The sequence below is a fragment of the Natator depressus genome, chromosome 27 (genome assembly GCF_965152275.1).
Source record: "Natator depressus isolate rNatDep1 chromosome 27, rNatDep2.hap1, whole genome shotgun sequence".
NCBI lineage: Eukaryota > Metazoa > Chordata > Testudines > Cheloniidae > Natator > Natator depressus.
In genome coordinates this window covers 8384197-8411862 of record NC_134260.1, presented here as the reverse complement: position 1 = coordinate 8411862, position 27666 = coordinate 8384197, and the positions used below count along the sequence as shown (strand labels likewise).

Below are 27666 nucleotides of genomic sequence, written 5' to 3'. Positions count from 1 at the left end.
GGAGCAGGCCGGGATGGGGGGGGGGCAGATCCCCGGGGTGGCGGGGGGGAGGAGCAGGCCGGGATGGGGGGGGGCAGATCCCCGGGGTGGCGGGGGGGAGGAGCAGGCCGGGATGGGGGGGGCAGATCCCCGGGGTGGCGGGGGGGAGGAGCAGGCCGGGATGGGGGGGGGCAGATCCCCGGGGTGGCGGGGGGGGAGGAGCAGGCCGGGATGGGGGGGGAGGATCCCCACGTGCCCTGCGCAGCCCCTGCCCAAACGCAGCTCCGGCCAGCGCCAGTCTCCTCCTCCTCCAGGCAGCGGCAGCCGGGCGGGACCGACGCGCCAGCAGCTGCGCCTCCCTCCCCCACCCCCTCCGGGGAGAGCAGGCGGCCTCCTCCGCCGGGCGCCGCGGCCTCACCCCGCCGCCCGGAGCGGGGCCTGCCCCGACACCCCCCCCCGGTACCGCGGCCGCCTCCGAGCCGCCGCCGCCGCTCCCCCGCCCCCGCCCCCGGGGCCCGGCCCGGCCCGGCTCGACCCCCGCGGCCGGATCGCTCCGCCGCCGCCCGCCGGGGAGACCCGGGGCCGTTCGGCCTGCGCGGCGCCCCGCTCCGGCCCTCCCCCGCGGAGACTCGGGCCCTCCCCCGCGGAGACTCGGGCCCCCGCGGCGCTCTCCCCGCCCGGTTACCGGGCCAGGCCGGCTCGGCTCCCCGCGCGGCGGGCTCGGGCGGACAATGGCTGGCTCCGCCCGCCGGCCCCGCGGCTCGCCCCGCTCCGGCCCGGGGCGCTCGGCGGCCGCCGCCGCGGAGCCGCCTCCCGAGGCTCCAGGGCAGGAGGGGGCGGGCGGGGGCAGGACTCGCCGCGCCGGAGCCGCTGGGGGCAGGGGCGGAGGCGGGGGGCGCCGCCGCGGCGCTGGATGCCCGGCTGGGGGCGTCCGGGCAGCGCGTCCTCCCCGCACCGACCCCCGGGGAGCGCCGCTCCTCCGCCCAGCCCGGCCCGGCGGAGCCCCGCACCGCCCAGCCCGGCCCGGCGGGGGGCCGGAGCCCGGCGCCCGGCCGGCGGGTCGGGGAACCAGCCTGGGCACGCACCGGATGGCGGCGGCCGGGCGGGGACGGCGACCTCACCGGCCCCGGCGCGGAACTCACCGCCCCGGGGAGACAAACAAACAAGCGAGCAAACAACCGCCCAGCCCTGGAAACCTGCCCCCGGCCGCCAGCCGCCCCGGGAGCCGCCCGACCGGGGCCGCCCGCGTCCCCCTCCAGCCCCTCGTGCGGTCCCCCCCTGCACGCGGAGCGGCAGCGCCGGGCGGCAGCGCACACGAGGCGGCGGCGGGCTGGCGGGTTCCCCCTCCCCTACCGCCGCCGCGGCTGCTCCAGGGGGGTCCGGTTCCGCAGCAGCCCGCTTTCCACCCACCCCGCTTTGTAAGCCCCGATGCCCGGGCACGCCGAGGCTCATGCAGCCGCCGCTTCCTGCATGGCGAGATCCCCGGGCCTCCCCCCCTGCTTGCGGAGCGCGTGGAAAATCCGCCTCGATCTGCCCAGGCAGCCAGCGCAAAAATCTCCCCGCTTTACCACGCACAAAAAACCCCGAGGCCCGCTGCCTCCGGCCCCCGATCGCCTTCTCCTTACCGAGTCAGCCGGGCACCAGCCGAGTCTGCAACCGGGGGGGAGAAGCAGCAGCTGCAGCCAACCGCGCCACCGGAGCCTGTGGAGGAAACAAAGCGCCTCCTCCAGCCCCAGATGGCGAACCAGAGCGTCGGCTAATGGCGAGCTCCACATGCGCTCCTGCTGCAGCAAAGCAGCCCGGTGCAGCAAGCGTTGCCTCGGATCGTGCCTTCTCCCCCCTCCCCCTGATCCGTCTCTCCCACCCGCCCTCCCTTGCAACAGGGGGCTGCATCGGGCGCGTTTACTGCTGGAGGTCGTGGGTTGTGGGGTTGGTTTTTTTTTCCCCCTTCCAAAATGCACCTACCTGCAAATCAGCCAGGCTGAAGAAGGAACTTGGGGGCTGCTTTTTTTGGGTGCTTTTAGCTGGGGAGCGCTGGTTGAATGCTAGCCAGCTCTGCAGCGCTGGCCCCGGGCGTGGACTCGCTCCAGTCCCCGCAGAGAGATTGCACTTCCCCCGCCTCCATCTCTCTGCTTTTTTCTTCCAATCAGCCGGGCTCTTTTCGCTCCTGGATCCTTAGCCAACCTCACAGCCCTTCACAAGTCTCCACTTTTCCATCTGCTCCCTAAACGGAATTGTCAGAGAGACCGTTCTCCTCTCCTCTTTTAACTCTCTCTTCTGGCTCTTACGGGGCTGCCTGTCTGTCTGTCTGTCTCTCTCACTCTCTCTCTCTGTGTGTGCGTGTTTATTGCTCTTTGCTTTTGCAACACTGTAGCCAAAAGAAGAGAGGAGGAGGGAAAAGGGAGAGACAGGGAAAGAGAAGGGAGGGAAAAAAAAAAAACAGCTTACATTTGCAACAATCCTCTTCAGGCGTTTGCAACAAGAGCCCCAACAATTCAAATGGTCGATTTCCTCTACAACCCACCTCGAATAGCACGCAGAAAGAGGGCCTGGGTTGTTGGATTTTTTTTTTAAAGTTCCAGCTCTGCCCAGAAATAAAATTCAGCTTTTCTCTGTACGGTTCCGGGGGCTGGGACAGACATTTGCACCAACGCAAAAGAAGGAAGCTGAACTAAACGGCAAGTGGCTGCGTTGTAAACAGGCTCACGGGGAAGAAGGAGACGGAGGAAGAAAATGGGGAGTTTTGTGGTGTGTCTCTTGCACCAGGAAATGCACAAACAGGTCTAGAGTGAAATTCACACTTTCCTCCCGGACTGGGTGAACCGCTGGATTTGTTAACGATACCGTGAAATTGACACTTGTATATTTCAGAGCCGGAGGGGGGCGGGTGAAGGGAGAGTTTTTCATCCCCCCCGTCCTCAATTTTTTTTAATCTAATTTTTCCAACTCCACCTTTGTTGTTATGGGCGTCATCTGCTGCTAGCCAATCCCCTGTCTGGGATCTGCCTGTCAAATTAATGGCAATCCCAATAAGCAAGCGGCTCCTACAGACCAAAAAAAAAAAAAAAAAAAATGCAATTAAGTGTTATGAGCTCTCTTGGGGGAAGGGGGGGTGGACCTGCTCTTAGGCCCATAAACGTTAGACAAGGAGGAGGGTTCTGCATGGTTTTGCTTTGGCTACCAATGCAGGGATTCCCACAACAGGATTTGCAATTGTTTTTCTGCCCTTTTGCATTAGATACGTTATACAGTATTGGAAAATCTAAAGGGGTTGTCAGACAGCACTGCTGAGTTTTGTTATCACAGATTAATGTCCATTAGTTTTAACATGGTGGTGGTGAGGTGGTAGCTAGGGAAGAGTTAAAGTACATTGGTGTAAACCAGAGAGAAGGTAGGTGAGGTCATATCTTTTATTAGATCAACTTCTGTTGGCGGAAGATACAAGCTTTTGAGCTACACAGATCTCTTCAGGTCTGGGAAAGGAACCAAAATATAATAGTATATTTAGGCCTTGTCTACACTAAGGAATTTAGAATAAAAATCTTACCCTTGTTAACTGGTGGGGAAAAACCAAAATTCTACAATTCCTTGGTGTAAAATACTGCCATCGGTTTTCGGCATGGTTCACTTCCTGCTCTAAAACTGTCATGTTTTGTCACGGAGGTGTGTGAAACAGCTGCTGTGTTTCACCCAGAGGCTAGCTGCCTTTTAAAGTGATCATTTTGGGTGAAACCTTAAAAACGTCGGTCTTGTCTGTTCTGCATAGGATGGGCCAAAATTTTAAATGAGGTGAAGGCCCCTTTCTTGGTGGATGCAACTTGTGTACACACACATATGAACCTGCTTGTGTGTGTGTGTGTGTGTGCTGTTAGATGAAGAATGGCAGACGCACATCTTAATTGAGGCTAGAGCTGGGCTGGAGATGATCTTCCCATTCATGATTGGTTTAGAAGCTTTAAAAAAAATTCCATTCACAAATTGGGAAGAAGAGTCTAAATCTCAATTTTCATAACCCAATAATCTAAAAAAAATCACTTTAAACCTTTTTTAGTCTTTTAAAACTTTTTTAGGATTACTAACATTTCTAACTGAAAAATCATTTTGAAACAAAATGGAGCCTTTACATTTAGACGCTGTCGAAACAGAACGTTTTGTCAGTGTCTAAACTTTATTCAAAAATGTCTGGAATTGTGAAATTCATCAAAATCAACCCTGGCCCAGAGACAGCTTCGGTTCCCACAAACTGACATTTCACTGGAAAATTTCTGATATCTGACACCACAGTTCATTGTAGGCGTGAAAATGTGAGTGCGTGATGTGTGCTAGTAAAGGGATGGCAGACCACTGAAAATTTGGCCCTAAAAATGCTGTGAAACTTTAGTTAAAACAGAGGATTCCCCACAATATCCTTTGGCCAAAATTTCCCCTTCCACAATTTTGCTGCATGTTGCAATGAAGTTGACTAGGTGCACTCCACCCCACAGGTGGCTGCATTTTAGTAGTGCTCTTTCTACCGATATAGAGCTAGATGTGCAAAGAAAGGTGCTACATGAATGTAAGATTCATTTTATTTCTTGAGTATTTTAAAAAAACTACCAGTTTTAAAAGCATTTTCACACTCATTTCAGCCATTATACTGGCAGGTGATAAATGTCGAGCCTGATTAAAGGTAAGGCAAAAACAGCACCATTTTCCATCGTAGACTACCAGGCCTGTAGTTAAATCAGCCAGATCCAGGGCCTCGATCCTGTACAGAATTTCAAGCATCATAGGGCTCCACCATGCAGAGCTCACTACAGGATCAGGATTTTTACTTTTGGTGTCCATAACTCCACTGCAACAGAATGGGTCAGGGTGAGGGAATCCAGCTCAGAACCAAGAAACTCCACAGTGCTATTATCTTCTTCGTTGTTGCCTGTGGACAGCAGGGAACTAAACTACCAAAACTTAGTCTTTGCGTAGTGGGAAAGCGATTCTTACTACAGGGAGAAAAGGACCTCAAAGTATAGATTGGGGAATTATTTAATATTTGTACAGTGCTTTGAGAATGCAAAGTCCTATATAAGTACTGCAGTTACCAGGGAAACAAAGAGCTGAAATTGCATGAGCAGAGATTGTGTATTGTGGCCCAGGACCCCACTGTGCTAGGCTCTGTACAAACATAGAACAAAAAGATGCACCAAGAGAAAATCATGCAAAACTTCTAACACTCATGTGTTTGCTTAAAATCTGTAACATGGTAAGAAAGTTTCAGAAGCTCGTCACCATGGGTCTCTTTTGACGATATAGGCCTAGTGTTCCTAGCCCATTTGATTAGTGTGGGTATTAGGGTAACTGTTCTCTGTGAAACGCGACTGCTTTTCTTAATTAAATGTGAGGGCAGCATGGCCTAGTGGATAGTGCAGTGAACTAGGCGGCTACCTGGCTTCTATTTAGAACTGCCACTTTCCCTACTATGCGGCCTTGGGCATGTTACGTCCTTTTGCCTCTCTTTCCCCTTCCGCTCCTAGCCTGTCTTGTCTATTGAGACGGTGAGCTCTTCGAAGCAGGTGTTGTCTCTGATTATGTGTTTATTTGGTGCACAGCCCCCCAGAGAGAAAACCTGGATTTGTGCTGGAAATGGCCCAACTTGATTATCATACACATTGTAAGGAGAGTGATTACTTTAGATAAGCTATTACCAGCAGGAGAGTGGGGTGGGGGGAGGTATTTTTTCATGCTTTGTGTGTATAAAAAGATCTTCTGCACTTTCCACAGTATGCATCCGCTGAAGTGAGCTGTAGCTCACGAAAGCTTATGCTCAAATAAATTGGTTAGTCTCTAAGGGGCCACAAGTACTCCTTTTCCATTTGTATACACTCAATATTAGAACATGGGAACGGCCACGCTGGGTCAGACCAATGATCCCGCTAGCCCAGTGTCCTGTCTTCTGACAGTGGCCAATGCCAGGTGCTTAAGAGGGAAAGAACAGAACAGACAAACATTGAGTGATCCACCCCTGTGGTCCACTCCCAGCTGCTGGCAATCAAAGGTTAGGGACACTCAGACCATGGGGTTGCATGCCAGCCCACCCTGGCTAATAGCCATGACGGACCTATCCTCCATGAACTTATCTAGTTCTTTTTTGAACCCTGTTACAGTTTTGCCCTTCACAACATCCCCAGGCAATGAGTTCCACGGGTTCACTTTGTGTTGTGTGAAGAAATACTTCCTTTTGCTTGTTTTAAACCTCCTGCCTATTCATTTTATGGGGCGACACCTAAGTTTCTGTGCTATGTGAAGGAGTAAATAACACTTCCCTATTCACTTTCGCCACACCAGTCAATATTTTATAGACCTCTATCATATCCCTCCTTAGCCATCTCTTTTCCAAGCTGAAAAGTCCCAGTCTTATTAATCTCTCCTCATACGGAAGCCATTTTCATACCCCAATCATTTTTGTTACCCTTCACCGCACCTTTCCCAATTCTAATATATCCAATTCTAAGGGTTCCTACAAAAAGAACAGGAGGACTTGTGGCACCTTAGAAACTAACAAATTTATTTGAGCATAAGCTTTCGTGAGCTACAGCTCACTTCATCGGATGATGAAGTAATGTAGGGTTCTTACATTACTCATATATTATATTACCCATGTATTGTACTGTTCCCCCACATTGTAAACAAAGGACTGCTCCTGCAATCAGATCCATGCTATTGGACCCCAGCACCCATGTGGCGTTCTGTTGGCTTTTCGGGGGCTGCCTGTAGGCCCCAGGCACCGCCCATTTGGGTCCATTTGTAGGATCAGGGCCAAAATTTGGCCAGAACTACCATCCAAGGCACCAGTTCTGCAACCATGTATGCACATGGCTAACTTTATTTATGTGAGCTGTTCCACGGGGTTCACTGGCACTGTTCATGTGTGTAAATTTACTCCTATGCGTATGTGTTTGCATGTTGGAGGCCTCTGGGTTCAAAACACTACTCACCTAACGTCGCCCTATTTCAGTCTTTGGGGAAACAGCTCGTTAAACGTCACATCGGGGCCAACTTCAGCATTGTTTTATGGCAACCTCCAACTACTTGGATTTCAGCTCTGTGTTTCATTGAACATTAGACCAGCCACACTGAGTCAGCCCAAAGGTCCATCTAGCCCAGTGTCCTGTCTTCCAACAGTGGCCGATGCCAGGTGCTTCAGAGGGAATGAACAGAACAGGTCATCACCAAGTGATCCATAGTGATTGAGTATCAGCAGAGGTCATGGCAGTGAGTACAAAATCGATACTGTATATGTTTTATATGTTTTGGCCTGATTTCCCTTTGCCCTTTAAAGTCCGCTGCGAGCACCACAAATCTGGGCCCTACGTAGTTGTTACATTTTGCATTGTTTGCTTTCCGTTTGGTTCGATGCCATAACACTGCTAGAGCAGAGAGATGCCTACAGTTTGCCCAGCTGTGGGCACATCAGTAGCTCCTCAAATCCAAAGCATAAACCTGGGCAGGCTGCAGTCACCCTGCTATTTAATATGAGAGCGCTTGGTGCAAGATGGAGCAGCATATGCTTGGAATGGAGGCCTACAGTCACAGCAGCAAAGGTCACACAGCGGTTTATCCTGTGACATTACATCGCAGTGACTTTATCGCTTCCCTTTATACTCGAGGGAACCCCCTAAAGCTGGACAGATTGCTGGGTGGCGAGGCCCCAATTTACAGATGAAATTTAAAAAAATCTGAAGCTAGTGGATTTATAAAAACATACCGCATGTCTCAAATCTGCTGCCCGTTTGCGAACAAGCTGCTTTCTGACTGAGTGAAGCAGGGGAATGAACTGATTTTCCAAGCCATTCAGAGAGCGGCTTGATTCTACAACAAATGAAGCAAGCATGCTGGCTCACTACGGAACCAGTGGGCATCATGAATTGCTTGGTACAAGGGAGAGCAAATGACAGGGCCTGCATCATGAATTGCTTGGTACAAGGGAGAGCAAATGCTGGAAAAGAGAACGTTGTCACGGGGGCAGGCATGTGAAATGGCTCTTGGAAACGCACGGCAAGGGGCAGGATGGCAGCTGAACTCACTGCTCTGGCGTTAGGGATGCCAGGAAGCTGGCAAAGGCACTGTAAATCCGAGTGTAAATGACAATGATGAACACCGGCGGCTACTTCAAAACGCTCTCTCTGTTCACACAATTGCTTTGTCGGGTAACTACAACCGCTCACGGCTAATTCCTGCAAGACTTCCTGCTTCTAAAGAAGGAGGGGCTTGTGGTTAGGACACTGGACTGTGACTCAGAATTTGCAGCACATCATCTTTCTGGGACTCAGTTCTATAAAATGGAGAGGCTAATACTTCCGCTGGCTGTCTCCGTCTAATTCGACTGTAAGCCCTTCGGGGCAACCGGCTGTCTCTTACCACAGGGATGTGCGGCATCTAGCACAGTGGGCTCTGAATTTGGTTGGGGCCTCCCGCTGGGCTACTAAATGATCATTCATAAAACATGTGACCTAGCTGGCCAATCACACCTCAGAAGACCTCGGAGCTGCTCATTTGCAAATCATTCATTGGCTAATTATTTTCTTTTCTTTTTATGGTGAGATACTAGGGGCCCGATTCATCGTTGCTCAGCACCATTGTGTGGTCACGTCCAGCAGGGCAAAATAAGTGTCAAATGGAACGTAGGACTGGAAGGGACCTCCTGGGTCATAAGGTCTGATCTGGTAACATTTCGCACTCGCTTTGTCCTGCTGGAAATGACAAGGGGGAGTATGGCAGAGAGAGCCCATTACAAAAAGACTAAAGGCGGGGCGGGGGGGGGAAATTTTGAGTGTAAAAAAGAGAAAAGTCCGCGGGCTTGTCTGAAAGTTGTACCTTTTGAGGACAATGCCCGTGCTTTCACCAGGAACCCCACGGCTCTTCTACAGCCGAGTACATTTATTGGAAGGACAAAAAAGCACACAGAGAAAACATGCACAAAACAAGTTGCTAGAGGCATGCTGCAGCCTTAGCCAGGTTGGCATCAGTCTAGCAAGCCAAAGGCTTTCCAACTCTTCTGCAGGGATTGGGGTCCCTCCTGGGACAGAGAGTCCTGCCCGTCTGCTGCATCGAAAGGGAAGCCCCCTGCTCAAGCCAGCTTTTTAGACCCAAAGCCCTTTCTTTGTTGGAGTCTCTGGAAAACCCAGTGTAGGCCAGTTTAGGAGTGGTGCTTCTCCAGAGCTGTTTACACTCCCCAAGCTAACTGTAAGGCCCCACAGATCTAGAGCCCACTGCCTGTGGCCTGCTGTGGATACTGACCATGGGAAGTCCTGCCCCAAAGGGTCTGACAGGCAGCAGCCACATGGTTCCTGATTGGCTCCCTGACCTATATAAACCCAAGGGGCATGCCAGGAAGTGTCCAGGCAATAGTGTGGATCTCTTGTAGCGGCCATGACTGCGCCTGCTCTTGAACTCCTGGCTTGGACCTCAGCTTGTTCTGGACTTTGCCTCCTGACCCGGACCCTGAAATCTGACTTGGACTCTGACTGTTGATACCAACCCCAGCCTGCAACCTGACTATGAACTTCTCTGCTACTCCTAGCCTCGGGTTTGACCCTCCTCTGACCCTTGGTCCTGACTGCCCTTGTTGGGATCCTGATCGTAATCACCCCCCGCCCCTTGTATTTAGTTCTTGGAAGAGCTGTGAAAGCCCTCCCCCGTGGAGTAGAACACAGTCACTGTATTTTTCACTCCATGCATCTGATGAAGTGGGTTTTAGCCCGCAAAAGCTTATGCCCAAATAAATTTGTTAGTCTCTAAGGTGCCACAAGGACTCCTTGTTGTTTTAGTCAGACCGAAACCATTCCTAAATGTCATACAGCGATCCCCAAAGATATGCCATGGGATTGCAATAGTTGACACAGCAGCTGTATTGGCTTAAAGGTGCTTTATACTGGTATTGCCCTTTCCCACAGGGAATAACTTCACCAGTACAAGTCACCTTTTATATCAATATAGCGGCTTCCAGGTGGGGGGGGGCTGGAATAACTGTTCTGGTTTTTTTTTAAAAAATGCCCGAACTATAATAGTTATACTGGTAAAACTTCAGTGTAAACCAAGCCTTTATCTAATCTCTTCTAGAATTTGATTGTAAGCTTTCTAAATTCCTGAATTTAACAGAGAATAATATCCCTTCTGCCAGAGGTTAAAAAGAAGAGAGGACATTATTTATTTGTATTACTGTAGGCTCTAGAAGCCCTAGTCACGGACCAGAACCCCACTGTGCTAGTCGCTGTACAAATACAGAACAAAAATGCATACAGGGCCGGATTCTCTGCTCCCCTGCATCAGATGTGGTCAGTTTCACTAGTCTAAAAACCTCACTGTCCTTTTTTACACCTACTTGACACCGGAACTAATAACTGCCCACGGTGCTGGGCAATGAAGAATTGGGCCCTATACGATTGTGATGCAAATTTCGTAGAGCCCTTTTGGTTGCATCATTAGTAAAGCTCTTTTCTATAAGAGAAGTTGGATCAATGATAAACTAAAGAGACCAGCAGATCATTGGCTGAAAAACACCAGTCATGATGCCAAGTGATTTGTCCAACAGTGTTGAATAACAAAGTAGTAAAAATCCTGCCCTGTTTGTGGATAGTCTGGTAACAAGAAAAAAGCTAAATACACCTAATGGATTAACAGGAGGATTTGATCTCAGGGGAATGCCAAATAGCACCAGGCAGATCCAAACCCTATTGTGCAAGGCTCTGTCTAGATGAAGTCCCCGCCTGAAAAGCTTACAATCTAAAAATGTGAGTTGCGTAGAAGGGGTTGAAGAGAATAAATGATTTCCTGCTAATAATTCACCCTGCTTGAGTGACAAAGTGGTGAGGCAAGACATGGTGCTCGCTGTGGGATCTGCGACACGGGGAGGAGACTTTTCCTGGCCCAGGGTAAAGGAGTTCTGGCTGTTATGATTAATTATTTATCTGCCAAGCAACCATTCTCCCCACTCCTCTTGCCGGGCTCCTTCCTACCTTCCCCTCCTTGCCAGTCATCTCTCCACCACCCGCCTCCCTGTCTCTAGAGGATTGTCCCAACTCGCCTCTCGTAGGCATTGCCTCTTGTCCCACTCACAGCCCCATCCCTGCAACCTGATCTGCTCCTGCTAGCCTGGACTAGGGGCCAGGGTCCATGGTAGTGGACTGGATAACGGGATCAGCGCTGGGGCCACAGCTTGATCTAAAGTTTTTTCAGGCGCCCCGGGCATCGATGGCACTGGGCAAGGATATGAAATGTTAATGGGCGAAGGTAAAGAACCAGCAGGCGGTTTCAGACTCCCCCCATCAGAGGGCTGGAAGTTTCCTGTCTTGCTCATGGCTCATGACTTCGCTCTTCTGGCACTGTTGACCGCTGTACTCCTCCCTGTTCTGCACAGAGAAGCAGCGTCCGCCTCCCCCTTTCCTGCCCCAGTTGCTTCCCTCCCTACTCTGGTTCCCTGACTGACAGCACCAGAGAGATCCGCCTACTCCCTGCCTGGCTGCTCTCCTCCGTCAGCTGGCCTGCAGGGCTCTGTGCCAACTTCTCCCCGGCCTCTGCCGCACATGCGTGCCACCCACCCTCCCACTGGGCCCCAATGGGAGGGCTGGGGCGGGACCTGGCAGCAGACAGGAGGTGGAGCACAGAGCCAGGAGGCAGGGGCATTCTGGTCTGGCTGGCAGAGCCAGCACTAGGCATGAGCAGATTAAGCAATTGCTTAGGGCTCCGAGCAGCTCAAGGGGGCCCCCTATTAATTATTAGTATGTGTTGTGGTGGGGTGGGGTGGGGGAATATTCCTGTTAGGGTCCCCAGTGGGCTAGCCCCGTATCTGATGCTTGCTGCAGGCAAACCTCCCCCCGCAGCCTCATGTCCCAGATCTTCTCTGTCAAGGTGCCCTCTGGAGGATCAGGAAACCCCCAGGAACCTCGGTGACCTACAGCTTGGCATGAGCTGGCCTCTGAAGGGTGGATTGGCTTCTGCTGCTGGCAAGGATCTTAGAGACATCACTTCCCGGGGAAAGGCAGCTGGCGAAGCTGACTCTTAGGAGGAGAGAGAGAAGCAGGGATTTCTGGGTGGGAGGAAGGGGGGAGGGAGACACTGACAAGTGTCTGAATGGATACAGAGTGGTCTCGATGGGGAACAGCACACTGGGCAGCCTGGCTCTCTGGTCACAGACCGGGTCCGACCCGAGGTCCATTTAGCCTTGCAATATCCAGGCTCTGAGAGTGGCCAGCAGCGGCTGCTTCAGAGGAAGGTGCCAGAACCCAGCGTGTGGGAGAGTCCGCACCCCACCTTAGGTTTCATCCTGCTCTCTACTAGTTAGAGATCAGCTTAAGCCCTGATGCCCAAGGTTCAATACCCCTTCCAGAATTGTTATCGTTAAAGTGACGGGTGTAGAGCCATGTCAGCTCTGGGACAAGAAAGGAGATAATTTAAAAAAAAAAACAAAAAACCCTCTCTGAAAAGACAATTGGACAGTTGCAGGGTGTAGAGATGGAAAAGTTCTACTTCATGATGATCATTACAATAGCGTCTAGAGGTCCCAGTCAAAATCAGGAGCTCCTTGGTGCTCGGCGCTGTACGGCCATCTAGAGCTCCGTGGTGCTCGGCGCTGTACGGGCATCTAGAGCTCCGTGGTGCTCGGCGCTGTATGGGCATCTAGAGCTCCGTGGTGCTTGGCGCTGTACGGGCACCTAGCGGTCACCCCTGCCTTGAAGATCTTACAGTCTAAATAGTCAAGACAGACAAAGGCAGTAGCATTATCCCTGTTCGACACAGGGGGAACTGAGGCACAGAGACCGCAAGATCCTGCTCCTGCCAAGAGGCTCGTGCGGCTGGACCCCAAGCACTGAGGGTGACTTCATGGTAACAAAGGCAGGGTCTGTGCTGACCAGCTGCCCGCTTGACTCTGCATCTGCTCTTCTCTGCTGATTAATCCGGACTCCAGAGGGCCGCCCCTGCATAGCCCAGGTGGAGGGGCCTGCAGGCCGGTGCAGGGGTTTGGCAGAGAGGCTGAGGCATGGGGGATCCCGCAGGCAGAGCCCCTGGTCCCAAGGGGGATGGAACGCAGCAGCCAGAGCTGGAGGGAGCCCCAGATGCAGGCTGACCTCCTTGGGCTTTGGCGGGAGTCCAGCGTTGAGCCCCTGAGCGCTGGACATAATTAAGCAAAGCCTGTGCAGTAGAGAGGCCCAGGGCCGTGCACGGGGGCTGCACGAGCTCCCAGTGCAGGGGAGAGAGGCGCGCGCTCGCTCGCTCTTTCTAGGTCAAGGTTGAAGGAAATAGTTGGAGCTGTGGAGAGGGTGGGGGACAGCTCCGAGCGCATCTGTCGGCTGTATGCAAGCCGGCCTCCGCCTCCACCACCCACGGGGAGTTGCCAAACCCCAGCCAGGACCCGCCACCCTCCCGCCGGCCCTTGACGCCTGCCACAATGACTTAGAGGCCACGGTGAGGGGTGCAGTAGGAAACACGGAGTGGCACGAAAGGGTCCGATCCGGAGAGGTGCTGAGCTGCTGTGTCTCCAGTTGAAGTTAGGGGGAGCTCAGCACTTTTCAGGATGAAGCCCAGGCCTATTAAAACTCCAGGGTCCCTCCCCTCTTCCCTCCCCCCTCTAAAACATGCGACTGCCCCTCAGCTCCTTGATTTGTTTTGGTTTTTTTCTTGCTCTGAAACCTCCCTTCCTTAGATTCCCCCCACCCCTGCACCCGTGGAGCCTTTGATCTTCTCAGGTCCCCCCTCATGTAGCTAGACTCCTTCCCTCCCTTGCACCAACAGTGGACCCGATTTCCCCCGACTCTCCGCATCTCTCTGCTGTGTCCCCTCCCCCCGGGCTCTAGGCCTCAGGCCACCTCGGCCCCGGGGGCACTGCTGGGTGTGTAAATAGGTGGGTGGGCGTCCTTCCCTCTAGCCAGGGGGAGCCCCACAGGAGGTGAGGAGCGTTAAGCGGCTGGGCTGGGATAAAGGCAGACCTGAGTTTGGCAACCCAGGTTTCTGCTGGGTTGGCTTTGGGGGGGTTGCACACTGGAGTGTAGACGGGGCCTTAGGCATTTTTGACCATTTTATCCTTAATTTGTCTGTGCCTAAGCTCCTTGTTTGAAAGATTTGGGGTAACAAACTCCGCCTCTCCTGCTCTTTGTCTGGTCACACACAGAGTTTGTACTGGTATAACTATCTCTGCGAGGCACGTGATGGCTTTTTTTTAACCACTGTAGTTATACTGGTGTAACCCCTGGTGTGGATGGAGCTAATTTGGTATAAAGGAGTCCTATACTAGTGTAGTTCATTCCCGTTCCTGTATGGGAAGGGGAATAGCGATCCCGATGTAAGCACCTTTATACCATGATAACTTCGGCCACACGAGGAGTGTTGTGTGGCTTAAACGAAACTGGAATAGTTAAAGCTGTTCATGTTTGGTGTGTTGACAAGCTGTAACCGGGTCGGCCGCCATCTGTGCTCCCCTCGCGGCCTGGAGTCACTCCAGGCAGCCTGCCTCAGTTTCCCCTCTTGGACTGTTCAAATAAACTTCATCCAGCATTTTTTTTTTTTTTGGGTAGTCAGAAATACCCTTCCTTGGGAACTGGGTCTAATAAAAATAAAATAAACTCCAGACAAAACTCACAATCCCAGAACAAACCCCAGCCAAAAGGCCACACGAAGCAAAGGTTTCTCTCCCTCCTTCCTGCCTGAGGCCTTTCCTGCTTTGGCAGGCCTCAGCTGGAGTCTCTATCCGAACTCCCAGGACTCTCTGCTGCAATCTGAGCCCTGAGCATCCCTCCCCTCTTCTTGTGTTTCCCTTGATGCGGCTCTGACCGCCAAGCACAGGACCCCATAATTCAAGAATTACAATTTTTCACCTTTCCCATTATTCTTAAAGACTTGCAGTGTTGCTCCATTTCCGGCCGCTCTTACTAGGCCTTACAGCAAACGTTTTACAAGGTGAAGGCCTCTACGTTTTACATATAAACAGCCCCTTTGAATGGGTACACTCTGCATTCCCTCAGGAGACGACCAACTGTTTCTTGGACCCACATAATCTTAATGTTTGTTTATTAGAAACAAATGATTATTTGAGCCACAATGGCTGGTTGCAATTTTAAATAAACCCACTTTGCTCCGTCTCGCGTGGCCTGGGAGTAGATCAGCATTTTCCCTTCCCTTGCAGCGTCCAGCTGCTTCCAGATCACTGTATGACAGAACATACCCCTGTGTTCACACTTGACAAGCTATTTTAATAATCTTTGTACAGAATAAGCCTTGTAAGCTATCATTTGAAAACTCATAACTGACTGGTCTGTATTGTCCTGGTCGGTGAAATGTGTGGCAACAGTGTATGGGAAGACATGGGCGCCAACTCCGTGAGTGCTCCGGGGCTGGAGCACCCACAGGGAAAAAATGGTCCCCCTATCAAAACCTTTTCCCTCACCCCAGCACCTCCTGCCCGCCGGTGAGCCCCGCCGATCAGCGCCTCCCCCTCCCTCCCTGTGCCTCCTGCCCACCACAATCAGCTGCTTCACGGTGTCCAGGAGGCTGCGGGGCGTGGGGGATCAAGGATGCACCATGCTTGGGAGAGGGGCAGGAAGAGGTGGGGTGCGGGTGGAGCAGGGGCAGGAAGAGGCAGGGTGGGTGTAGGGCCTTCGGGGGGGGGCAGGGTCTGGGGCAGAGCCAGGGGACGAGCACCGTCCAGCACATTGTAAAGTCAGCACCTGTGTGGGAAGATATAAGGTCCCCCTGTAGGATATTAACACACCCCACAGCCCTACCCAGGCAGAAGTGGGGTCTGTGCTAGACAAAGGAAGGAATGTGTGCTTGCCTTAATTTGCATTTAAGCAGTAAACAGAGTCCTCAAACAGGGAGGGAAAACAAAGGAAATTCAAACCAGTGAAAAAAACCCAGCAGGGAACATCCTTCCATGTAGACTTTGTCTTATGGGTCTCAGCTGGAAACGTTTTTCAAGAGGGGGCCTGAAACTATAAAAAGGAGGGACAAACACCCCACAATGCCCTTCCCTCTCTTCCTGCCTATCACATTCTCTGCCCCTGAGAAGACAAAGAAAACACCTGTTGAACGCTGGGGGCAGGGTCCTGATCTTGAGAATTCGGTCAGTAATCTGCTGGAGCATGTGGGAGAGAGTTTTCTTTGCAACTAAGATAGTTTCTTAAGTAGATACTAGTAAATGTTTTATCTTTATTGTTCTGACTTTTATGCCCCATTCCTTATACTCACTTCAGATCTCTTTGTAGTTAATAAATTTGTTTGACTGTTTTATCTAATCCAGTGTGTCTAAATTGGAGTGTCTGGGTACTGTATTTAAAATAATAAACTGGCATATTATTCCGTTAAAGGAATAATGGACTTAATATCTTTGTACTGTCCAGGAGAGGGTTGGGCAGCACAGACGTACATTGCTGGGGGAAGTTCTGGGACTGGGGGCGTGCTGGGGTTACCCTGCAGCATAACCCAGGCTGGTAAGAGCCAACGTGTGGCTCTTGCATGCTGGAGGCTGTTTGTGAGCAGTCCCAGTTGGAGGTTCTGCAGGAAGGCACTGTAAAGGGGTTACAGGGCAGGGGTGACCCAGCTACTCGTTAGTCTGGATTGTGCCCTGGTATGTGTCACGCTCGAAGATATGACTCCTTAGTAATCAGGGTTGGCTGGCCCCAGGCCTTTCAGCCTCTAGGGGCAAGACACCCTGTTATACAAGCCCATGGGCTCAAAGTCCCATGGAAGTTAGGCATCTAAATACCTTTGAGGATCTGGGCTAAGCATTTCAGGACAGGGACTCTCTCTCACTAACACCACCTTTATACTAGGAGCCCTTTACCATGACAGGAATACCAGCACACCGTACTGACCAATGACTCCTAATGTCACGACAGCTATATCAGTAGAACTGTGCTCTGTACATAGGGTGACCAGCTGTCCTGATTTTATAGGGACAGTCCCGATATTTGAGGTTTTTTCTTATATAGATGGCTACTACCCCCCCCCACCCATCCTGATTTTTCACACTTGATATCTGGTCTCCCAATCTGTACAGGTCTAGTTAAGCCCACCCCCATAAGCAAAACAAGCTAAAATAATAAAACACCAGCTTTGCCGGTACTGCTGCATCTACACTAAAGGGTCTAGCCAACACTGCTCTGTCGGTTAGGGATCACCCCTCTGCACTGAGGTACACTGGCAGAAGTCTGTAATGTAGATGTAACCTAAGTCTGTGAACAGTGCCCAGCACACCAGGGCCTTGATCTCATTTGGAGGCTGCAGGTGCTACTATCATGTAAATAACACTGTGGTGGAGAAAATCCTATGATGGAGGGTCTGCAGCCCTAGAGACAGAGAGCTGCCAGGGCCCCTGGAAGTTAGGAATTAAAGCAGGTGATGATCTTTTTGCATGTATTAAACTGCTTTATTTGCACAGAATAAGCTCCTTGAGAATGAACTGTTTTTGTTCTGTGTTTTGTACAACACCTGGCATTACAGGGGCCTGATCCATGGCTGGGGTTTCTCGGAGCTATTGCAATTCTCTTAATTCTTATTATAAATAAGAGAATCTGCTGGTAAATTCAAAAAAATAATTTCTCCAGGTGGTTTTTTTCATTCAAATGTATTTTTTATTTTTTTCGAAGCATCATACAGAGCTGCATTATTTTTAATTTCATGAAAAACCAAAGCACACAACATTCTGTTTAGTTCTGACATACAGGTGACAAGGCTACAGAATAATCCTAACACAATATATCTCAAGGTAGGTTTGGTTTGGGCCACACGGGCCAGACAACAATGGTCCGAGTGAGGTACAGTGCAGACCGGATTCTCACACTAAAGTCAGCTTTGTCCTACGGTCCCTTTCTATCCTTTTTTCTCACAAGGGGAAAAGCCTCTGCTCATGGTCTAATCAATAGTTAAGTCGACAGAATTCTGTCATGTGCACAGACACACAATCTCTTTCGCACACACAAATGCATTCCCACACATGATCACCGTTTCCTCTCTCTCTCTCACACACACAGGGCTCAGTTCCAGATCTGGCTTGTGCGCTGCCACTTAGACATCTGAGCCAACTGGGCTCACTTGGCACCTTACAGGGGTGTTTAGGCAACTAACTGCCTGTTCAAGAAGCCAAATGTAGAACTGAGAGCGCCTCAGCTGAGCGTATCCAGTTTGAAAATTGGACTTATGTTTAGTATCTCTTGCTACCAGCCCCAGGCAGCAACAAATCCTGCAAAACCCCCTTCCCCATGTGGAAAAGACTGTAACATGCACACACTCTAAGCCCTTTAGTGAGTTCCATTCACATCATTTATTGCTCAGCTCTGGGATCTTTGGGCCTGACTCCGGTTCCAAGCCAGTGCGACTCTTGATTTCAGTGGCGTTACACAGGGTAAAGCTGGAGTTACACAGAGCAGAATCAGACCCTTTCTTTCTTTCTTTTTTTTAAACACAATTCAATTCATGTTCAAGTCTATCTTTTAAAAAACTTGCCAAAGATCCAGAATCCTTAGTGAATCCAGCATTTAATAAACGAGGTAGGTGGTGCTGCCCCATTCACCTCACACCCTTATTTGCCCCCATTCATTCTTCCAGTGCATGGAGGGGCTTCTCCTCCAAAGAAGACAGTCCCCCCAGAGGCCATTTAAACACAAGGAGCCTGAGTCTCCATCTCCTTACCCAGTTTTATGCTTACGCAGCTCTGCTGACTTCAGGGGGAGTTACTCCTGCTTTAAACCAGAGTAAGGGAGAGGAGTGTCAGGACTGAAAACTATCAGCTGGAGTCTGCAAGGTGCTATCAGGAGCTGCTCAGCACTTTGCATGGTCCTGCCCTATAAAGGAGGCACCATCTGGTTTAAAAAAAACCCAACAAATCATAGAGGATGCGATCCAACACCCATCAGAGTCAATGGAGAGACTCCTATTGGCTTCAGTGGGCTTTGAGGCAGGCTCATAATTTCTAAAGCACAAATTTCTTCTTTACGTTCCCAATAACCCCTGAGATGATTCTACCTGAAAGAATTTCTACCACTTATCTCTATTTATGCTTTTTCTTTGTTTGTTTTCGCATTTCACTCATTTTAGAGACAATGCGGCGAGGGAAACAACCAACTAGTTCGTTTAACCTTATTTCTTCTAGTCAATTTCACTTCCTGGTTCTCATGCCCTAGCAACTGGGCTGCGGGGTCAGATTCTAATCTCACTTGCCCTGGTAAGAATCCAGATCATCTCTATTAATGTCAAAGGAGTTGCTCCAGATTTGTATTGGTCTAACAGATCAGAATCTGGCTGGGTGGCAGCCACAGCAGGGGAATGTTTCAATGAAAACAAAATGGATTTTTTTTTAAAAAAACCCAAGTATATTAATATTAGTTTAAAAACACTAAAGTGGACATGGTGGTCCCTAAATCTGTCTCTACAAATATCCTTTAAAAAAGCCTTCCTAGACTATCAAATGGTCCCCCCAACTTTCTGCAAGGGGGATTCTTTCAAGCATGCACATACACCCTTCCTCATCCCCTAGCATTCTTTTACAAGGCAGAAGCACAATCAGAATATTTTTAAATACATTTTTTTAAAAATAAATTACAAACATCCTTTATCACTAGTGTAAAATATACAGGTCATTTCACCTGCTCTTTTTTTTTTTTTTTTTTTGCTTTTTACATAGACTCTAACTACAAAAGCATTATAAAACTCTTTTTTTAAGATCCGTTTTATCATTATTTTCTTAATGCCAAATATATAAATTTATCCTCTTCCTATTTACATATTGAATTCCCCGGGACAGACGATAAGTTAATACAAACAAAAGAAAACCAGCTGGGTTCCTTGAAGTCAGTGAAGCGCTGATTATTTAGATCTGCTGAAGATTTGGCCTGAAGTCTTTATTCTACACTAACTAAATCATACAAACAAAGATTGTGAAGCTCGTGATGTTTCACAGACTGAGGGCCTGATTCAGATCTGCCTTAGTCTGGTCTGATTGGCAGAGTTACATGGATGCAGAATTGGATGGGCTCTTAGATCGTTGGAGGGCTTGACTCGAGGAGGGATGCTGAGAAAGGGCAGAGCAGGTGCAATCCTCTGCACAGCTGGAAAAGGATCTGAACACGGGCTGGATCCCGTAAGGTGCTGAGCACCCTCCACTCTCACTGTGCTTGTTGGAGGCTCTGAGCCCTTCTTGGGACGTCCCACCCACACCACTGTCCAGATGAAATTGCTGCAGTAAGGAAAAGCAGCACCCGTGTCAGATTATATAAGGGATCCAATCCAGCGCTGGTGTAAGCGAACACGACCCTAGCAGGGCTCAGCGGCAGCTGCACCTGCTTACACCACTCAGCACTTGGCCCAAGGTCAGCGATGCTCTATTGTGTTAGCCAGAGGGAGCCACATTCTGGGGGAAATCCTGCCCGAGCGGGATTCGAACACAGCTTAGTAACATGGCCAGGCTGAGGATTCAGCATCTGCCTGGAGCTAGCGCTCCCTTTCCTTCCCTTCCCTGGGAGATCTATGGGGACTGGGGGTGAGGATGTTGGAGCATCTGGGGTTGGCCACCTGGTTTCTACCCAGCTCTATATTGACTGCAAAGGGGTTTGTTAAAGTAACTTGTTATAGGGGCTAATTACATGTCATCCGTGATGAGAGCGCAGAATTCTAATCCCCATCGCTCTCGTCCTGAGCTGGACACGGTGCCAGCCACAGCCGCACTTTGCCTGCACACATGGGATCCCAGGGCCATCAGCGAACGCTTTGTCCCCCTCCGGTAACATTTTTTTTCAGGCCTGGCTGCAACGTGAGCCCCGAACCAGGGGAGCCCGGTTCAGTTCCCAAGCAAGTGCCCCAGAGGCCCTGGAAATAAGTATAAAGGAGCAACATGTACAGCTTAGGGTCCTGTCTGAGCAGAGTCCTCAGACCGGTTAGCACCAAAGTTTGTCCGGGAAAGGGCTCGGAAGCTGGTGGGAGGGGAGGTCAGGGAGAATTCACCCCAGTCTCAGGCTCCTGGGCAAAACCTGCCTGACCTCCCCTCTCACCCCGGCCTCCCTGTGCAGAAGGCTGCAGGATGGATCCCTCGGCTAGCCCCATCCCTCCACCGTGGCAACCTGGATTCTGTTAGCCCGAGGCCACCCCAGATTGATGGGCACCGGTGATGTCTGCGATGCTGGTGATTCTCCCACGTCCCTGGCAAGCTTGTTCCGTCCCATCAGCACCGGCACTTGGTGCTCCCTTGGTTCCGTGGCCACAAGGTGATTCTAAAGGCTGCCTCTCCACCTTGGCTTTTCCTCACTTGCCTTCTTCCTTGCTCTCTTTTGGAGCCGCCTTCTTCATCTGGGAGGAGAAGCAGCCCTTCCAAGCCATCTCCTCGGACTCTGGCTGAGTGCTTACTGTTTTGCTTTGTATGCCCTGGGCTACATACACCAGGGCCAGGGTCTGCAAAGAGCCCTGCCAGTGGGATTAACTCTTTAACGGTCTGTAAAAAAATGAAATCTGGCAGGAATCATTACTACCCAGGGGCTGAGGCAAAAGGGAGCACCAGACCACATGCCCATCTGTGTAGCGGTACATATACGGCCGGGCGAGCAGATGAGAGCCAAGATTCCCTCTTCCCCAGAGAGCTGGCGCTTTATCCCAGTGGGTGGATACAACTGATCAAGCCATAAAAAGAAAACAAAAAAAGAGAAATATATTCCCGGGTCACTTAGCTGCAGAACCAGTGCTGAACGGAGTCCACGTCTTGGGTTCCCATCTCTAGCAGTCTGGATGCAGCTTGGAAGCACTATTTGTCCTCAAGGTCAGGTTTTGAAGTCTTGTAAAGTTGCTTTGTGGTGCTACAGAATCAGAAGCGCATGTAATGTGTGTGTGTGTGTGTGTGTACTGTATGCACAAGCACACATGGATGTGGAAACACACACACACACACACACACACACACACACACACATTTCTTTGAACCCAGACTCTGGGCTCTCTGAAAAGCCTGGGAAAGGAACCCTCTGTTCCTTATACGGAGGACGCAAGAAAGCAGGGGCTCAGATCGGCATCTGCACTTCATGGTACACATCACGGCCTTCTGTCTCATCGAAGGTCACGTCGGCATCGTCTGCGTCCAGCTGGAAGGAAGCGGGGATACCATTAGGGCTCTCGTGGGATGGGGGGTAGGAGCAGAGAGAACCAGGAAGCCCTGAGGGCCTGCCCTGCCCAGTTGTGTGGCTCTCTTCTCAGGGCACGGCAATGGGACTCACATCTTGGGTGCTGGAGGATGGGGATGGAAGATCAAGTGCGGTCCAGGAAGGAATTGGGAAGCGCCCTCCTCTCTGATGATTCTCTATCAGGGAGCTGCTCCCCACCTCCTCCATGTCCTCCCCTCCCACCTCTTGGAGCAAAGGCTTGGGATGTGGGGCAATGGATACCTACACACTTGAGTTCGATGTCCTTGAAGATCTTGGGGAGCAGGAAGCGGCGCAGGGGCACCGTCAGGATGAGGAGGAACGGCAACGCCAAGGAGGCCGGGGTGGACTTCACCACCCACAGGGTGGCCAGGCACATGATCTGGGTGAACGTGAAGATGTGCATCCGCCAGGTCTTCACCTTGAAGGCAAAAGCCGGGGAGATTCAGAGCTGCCCTGGTGGCCCCACCCCTGAGACAGCACCCCCCCGCACCCTGCTTGGGCAGAGCCGCAACCCACTTTATGCACAGGATCCCACGAATCAGCAGGAGAGTCTAGCACCAAAAGCAAGCACCTCCCCTCTCTGCATGCCCCACACTTCAGATCTGTGCCATGGAGAGGAATGGGGTGTCTCCCCGCTGCTCCCCAGACCTGGGGAAGCAGGGGGCATCTGCAGCCTGGGACTGGGGAGGTGAGGGTCTCTGGGGACAGGAGAGAAAGGGTTTCCGTGCAGGTGATCTGGGCAGTGGGTGGTCCATGCCGAGTCTGCCCTGACCCTGCCCCTCCAGGCTCCAAGTGGGAGCGGGATGATCTTTCCTCCTTTCTGATAAGACTGGTGCTGGGTGCTGTGATCCCAGCGGCCTCGGGGCTGGGCTGGCCAATGCGCTGCCCCTGCTCCCCCAGCACTGTGAGTTAGCGCATGAGGGGCTGGCTTAGATCATGCCCCCTGCAAGACTTCTCCAGCTGCCAGGCCCTGTGTGGGGAGCTAGGTTCCGTCGGCCCTGTGGCCCCTGCCAGTTCAGGACTCAGACGGGATCTGTGCACAGTCTGCTGTGGCTCAGAGGGGCCATTAGGGTCCCCCAAGTCCTGGGGCCTCCTGGGAAATTTTCCCTGTAGCCACGTAAGTCTGAGGAGCTGCAACCAAATGTGAGCTCTGGACCAAACAGGCCAGAGCTGTGCGGTACCGACACCCGTCTTGTCTGCAACACACTGATAGCGGAGAGCGTGGGAGGACCTGTCCCCTTTGCCCTTCCTCAGCTGGGAGAGCCTGTCGCCACCCCACCTGGCCAAGGAAAACCCCCCACAACAAAGCAGAGAGGAGCAGCGCCCTCACCCGTTTGACGTAGGGCTCGTCGGGGTGGTACTTGGGTGGCTTCAGCAGGAGGAGGATGCGATCGTAAAGCTGGATCCCGTTCAAAGAGGTGACCCCCATGTAGAGGAAGATCCCGAAGAGCACAGCCAACGGGATCAGCTTCAGGATGGGCTCCATGAGGATCGAGAGACCTGCCGGGGAGAGAGGCGTCCCTGTGAGAATGGAGTGGCCTAGAAACGCCAGCTTGGCTGGAGGGTGAGCCTTCCCTTCACGGGCCAGCTGGAGAGCTGCCAAGAGCCCAGCCCGGACCTCGGTGCCAGCACCGGCCCAGCGTTCCTCTGCATTGTCCCGTTTCTCACGTGCGCAGGGAAAGGTCCCAAGAGACGCCTTGTTAGCCACAGAAGAGGCTGCAGGAAAGCACGTCTCCTTTGTCCCCTCAGCACCATCTTCATCCCCGCCCTGGCAAGTTCTCACCGCAGCCAGTCTGTCCTTGGCTGCTTGCTTGAGAGGGAAGCCATCCATGGCTGTAGTTTTCGCACCGCAGATGCTGGTCCTGCTAGGAACTGGGCCACGACCATCTCCGCAAACACAGCTATGCTCACTGCCCACAGGGACTGAATCTGAACTAGCCACCTAGAGGGGCCGTGCTCCGTCATCCTATTCCCAGCCCACTTGAGCCATCCAGGCTGCTGGGATGGTGCCCTCCTGAAAGCCCGTTTAGAAAGACTCACCTACAAGGATGGACACCAGGAGCCCACTGATCCTCTGCTCCTTGACCTCCTGGACGTGGGCCTTCTCCCCAGGGGTGGTGGTCTTGGCCATCACTGTCAGGGCGTTGGCGTGAGTGATGGTCCTCACCGTGGTGGCACTGAGCCAGGGCATGCCAAAGAGCGCGGCTATGCCTCCCATGCCGACAATCAGCAGCAGGTCCAGATGGAAACCCGAACCCTTCACCAGCTTCCTCTCGGGCTTGCTCACAATCAGCCTGGGGGAGAGGGTGAAATAGCATCCGCTGTAATCCAAGGATTGTGCCCATCCATCCCTCCTCACCCCACCAGCCTCCCTGCTCTCACCCCCCTGAAGCAGCAGAAGAGAGGACAGCCCTTCCAATCCTCAGATCTGCAGAGGGATGGAGCCCCCAGGATCTCTTCAGCAGTAAGGTCGGGGCTCTTCTCTTTCTTCTTCTGCCTCTCCATCCCTCCTTTTCTTCCTCTTTTCTATCCCTTCCTCCTGTTCTTCTCGCTTGCTCTGCTGTGTCTCCATCTCTCCACCACTCCTTTTCGCAGCCCCAATCTCCAGGTCTCCCTCTCCCTCTCCCCCACCCTCCAGTCCCTTACGTCAGGGGTTCTCACCCTTTTTCTTTCTGAGGCCCCCCCAACATGCTATAAAAACTCCATGGCCCACCTATGCCACAACAACTGGCTTTCTACATATAAAAGCCAGAGCCAGCATTAGGTCAGCTGCAAGCAGGCAGTTGCCCAGGGCCCCACACCGCAGGAGACCCCGCGAAGCTAAGTTGCTCAGGCTTCGGCTTCAGCCATGGGTGGTGGGTCTTGGGGCACCGGGCTTCAGCCCCATGTGGTTGGGCTTCACCTTTCTGCCTTTGGCCCCAAGAAGTCTAATGCTGGCTCTGCTCGGCGGACCCCCTGAAACCTGCTCACAGCCCCCCGGGGGCCCCGGAGCCCTGGTTGAGAACCACGGCCTTACGTTGTGATCTGCGACTCCAGGAAAATGAGGATAAAGACCAAGACGGCAGGAAGGGCAGCACCAAACATCATCCAGATTGGGAAGTCTTTGTTTTTCCCCAGCGGATGGATGAACCATCCCCGGGCAGTTGTATTGGAGACCTGGAGGCCTTTAGGAACGCTAAGTTTCTGGAAGAGAGACCGAGAGAGATGAATGATCCAAATGCCCGAATCCGGAGCCAGGCAGTGGCAGAAGGGACAGAGCACCCGGGAGTCTGCAGCGGAGGGTGAGCATGGGCGTGGGGCCCTGAGAGGTCACCAGCATGGAGCGCTCCGAAATGGAGACTGGCCCTTCTCTAATGCCTTTCATCTGAGTGCTCTGCAGAGCAGTTAATTAATGCAACCTCATTAGCTCTGCCCTTGGAGGTTGGTACCAAGAGGTGAAATGACTCACCGATGATCACATGGCCAGTTGGCTGCAGACATAGGAATAGAACCCAGGAGTCCTGATGCCCTGTCTCCAGCTCTAATCATTCGACAACACTCCATGCCCAGAGCAAGGAATAGAACCCAGGAGTCCTGATGCCCCGTCCCCTGCTGTAGCCGTGAGGGCCTGGTCTACATTAAACATTTAGGTCAACATAGATCTGTCAGTCAGGGGCTTGAAAAATCTACCCCCCTGGGCACCGTAGCTATGTTGACCTATGTAGACACAGCAAGGTTGACAGAAAACCGCTTCTGTTGATACACCTATCATTGTTCAGGGAGGTCTTGTTCCTTCAGCACTGGAGAAAAACCTTTTGTTCCTGTAGGCTGTGTCTACACAACAGGGGTATCCCAGCATAGCCCCCCCCTTAATCACGTTCCTTTCTCAGATACAGGCTTAGAAACCAGGAGTCCTGAGGGCCAGTCTCCTACTCAAACCACTAGCCCGCACCCTGTCCACCGTCAGTGAAGTCTGCAAAGTGGATGGAAGGAGCGACACACACAGACGTGAGATCATGAGCATTCTCAGGCCAATACCGACCGCTCATGCTGAGTCTGGCCCCGGCTTTTTGCATCAATACATGCATCAATGCACCCTTCCCCTTCTCCACTCACTCACCTGGGTGTATGTGTTGTCCTTGATGAAGAAGTCGGCCAGCGCCATGATGAAGATGGAAATGGGGACCCCAAAGTCACCAATCACACGCCGGAGCTACGGAAAAACAGCCGTGTGAATCAAACAGCCACTGTGTTAATGCTGAGGGCAGGGTCTGGGATACAGGCCATTTCACCTGGAGGGGGCACTGGTTCCAATCTGGCCCCAGGTGTGGGGGGACTGGCTCTCCCGGTGGGGCCTAGGAGATGGTACACAGGGCTTCTCATCTCTTTGGGTCTAATCTGGGCGCAGGTCAAGGGGACTGGCTGGCTCACAGTGGGTTTAGGAAGGGGACTCGGGGGGCTTTTGCCTGTAGGTTCAGCCCAAGTTGGTGAACTGGCAGCACGAGGGAATGGAATAATGAGCCTTTCACCTCGAGGTCAGCAGTTCAGATCTAATAACTCTTCCTTTGCCTGCACCTGTCTGGTGGGGGACCCCGGCAGCTCCCCCCCAAGCCTTGGCCATGACTTGCTGGGAAAGCGGCCTGCATGTCCCTGCTGATGAAAGCCAGGCAGGAGGGAAGTACTGGGTGTGAGAGGGGTCTGTGGGTGGAGTCCCTCAGAAAGGAGGTCAGAGAGCTACAGGAGGAAGCGGCTTGTCTGCGTAGCATCCAGGAGCGTGAGGACCGTGGAGATGTCTGGGGTGGAGGATGCTGGCCAACTACAGATGAGTGCAGAAGCCCCAGAAGAGAGAGGGGAACTGGCTGCTCTAGGAGGGAGAGGCAGAGGCTGGCTGCTCTTGGGTACAAGGCTCCCACCCAGCTCCTTTGTCCATCGAGGTGAAGAACCAGCCCATGCTGTACTGCGACAGGAGGCGAGGAGCAGACCCCGTGGGCGGAGGAGGAGCCATTCGCCCCCAAGGGCAGTGGACGCCTCCATCTGCAGACCTGACCCAGGGCCTCTGTGACCTTTTAAGCATCTTTGCCTCTCTGGCGGCCTGGGTGAAAGGGGCTTGGCGGGTCTCAGGGCCGGGCCCCGATCCCAGGACGTACCCCTGGCTGGCAGGCTGAGCAGAGAGGCTGAGGACCGAACGGGGCCTGGGCTGCGACTCGCGGGTGGAGGAAACGCACGGCTGGGGAGGCCCGCAGGTGGCGAGCTGGCATGGCTGCCCTAGGGAGAGACCTGACTTCGCCAACGCCCATCCCCCGGCCACTTTAAACCCAAACCAACAAGTTTAGTCCCAAATCCTGCCCCCTCCCAAGCAGCTGGGCTGGGCACTGCACGGACCCTGGGGTGAGGGGGGATCCTCCCGCTCTGGTGATGGAGCCGCTCCACAAACCCTACCCTAGAAGTGCAGAGGAGGTAACCCGCTGCTCAGGTTAAAAAGTCCCAGCTGAGGCCTTGGCCTTCAGCCCAAGTCGCAGTGACTTTTAGTGCTGGGAGTCCCAGGTTCCAGCCCCAAGGTCGG

General features: G+C 52.5%; 2 protein-coding genes across 7 annotated transcripts in view; both read right to left on the bottom strand.

The window, feature by feature from the left end:
• The window catches only part of UBTF (upstream binding transcription factor), a 28072-nt gene extending 25416 nt beyond the window's left edge, over nucleotides 1-2656 (bottom strand). For 2 of the 4 annotated variants that reach the window (XM_074940533.1, XM_074940532.1), the window contains exons 1-2: nucleotides 2504-2655; nucleotides 1945-2347 (exon numbers count right to left, since the gene is read on the bottom strand). The gene's annotated coding sequence lies outside the window, so the exon portion shown is untranslated. Of the gene's footprint in view, nucleotides 1-1604; nucleotides 1813-1944; nucleotides 2348-2503 lie in introns of those variants that run through there. The other 2 variants (XM_074940529.1, XM_074940531.1) reach the window with 2 other exon arrangements.
• A 15724-nt stretch (nucleotides 2657-18380) lies between these two features.
• The window catches only part of SLC4A1 (solute carrier family 4 member 1 (Diego blood group)), a 40440-nt gene continuing 31154 nt past the window's right edge, over nucleotides 18381-27666 (bottom strand). For all 3 annotated transcript variants that reach the window (XM_074940945.1, XM_074940946.1, XM_074940947.1), the window contains 6 exons: nucleotides 26224-26316; nucleotides 25141-25307; nucleotides 24165-24418; nucleotides 23455-23624; nucleotides 22369-22542; nucleotides 18381-22064 (listed from right to left, as the gene is read on the bottom strand). In XM_074940945.1, coding sequence (XP_074797046.1) covers nucleotides 21984-22064; nucleotides 22369-22542; nucleotides 23455-23624; nucleotides 24165-24418; nucleotides 25141-25307; nucleotides 26224-26316 — 939 coding nt within the window. In that variant the 3' untranslated portion in view covers nucleotides 18381-21983. The remainder of the gene's footprint in view (nucleotides 22065-22368; nucleotides 22543-23454; nucleotides 23625-24164; nucleotides 24419-25140; nucleotides 25308-26223; nucleotides 26317-27666) is intronic.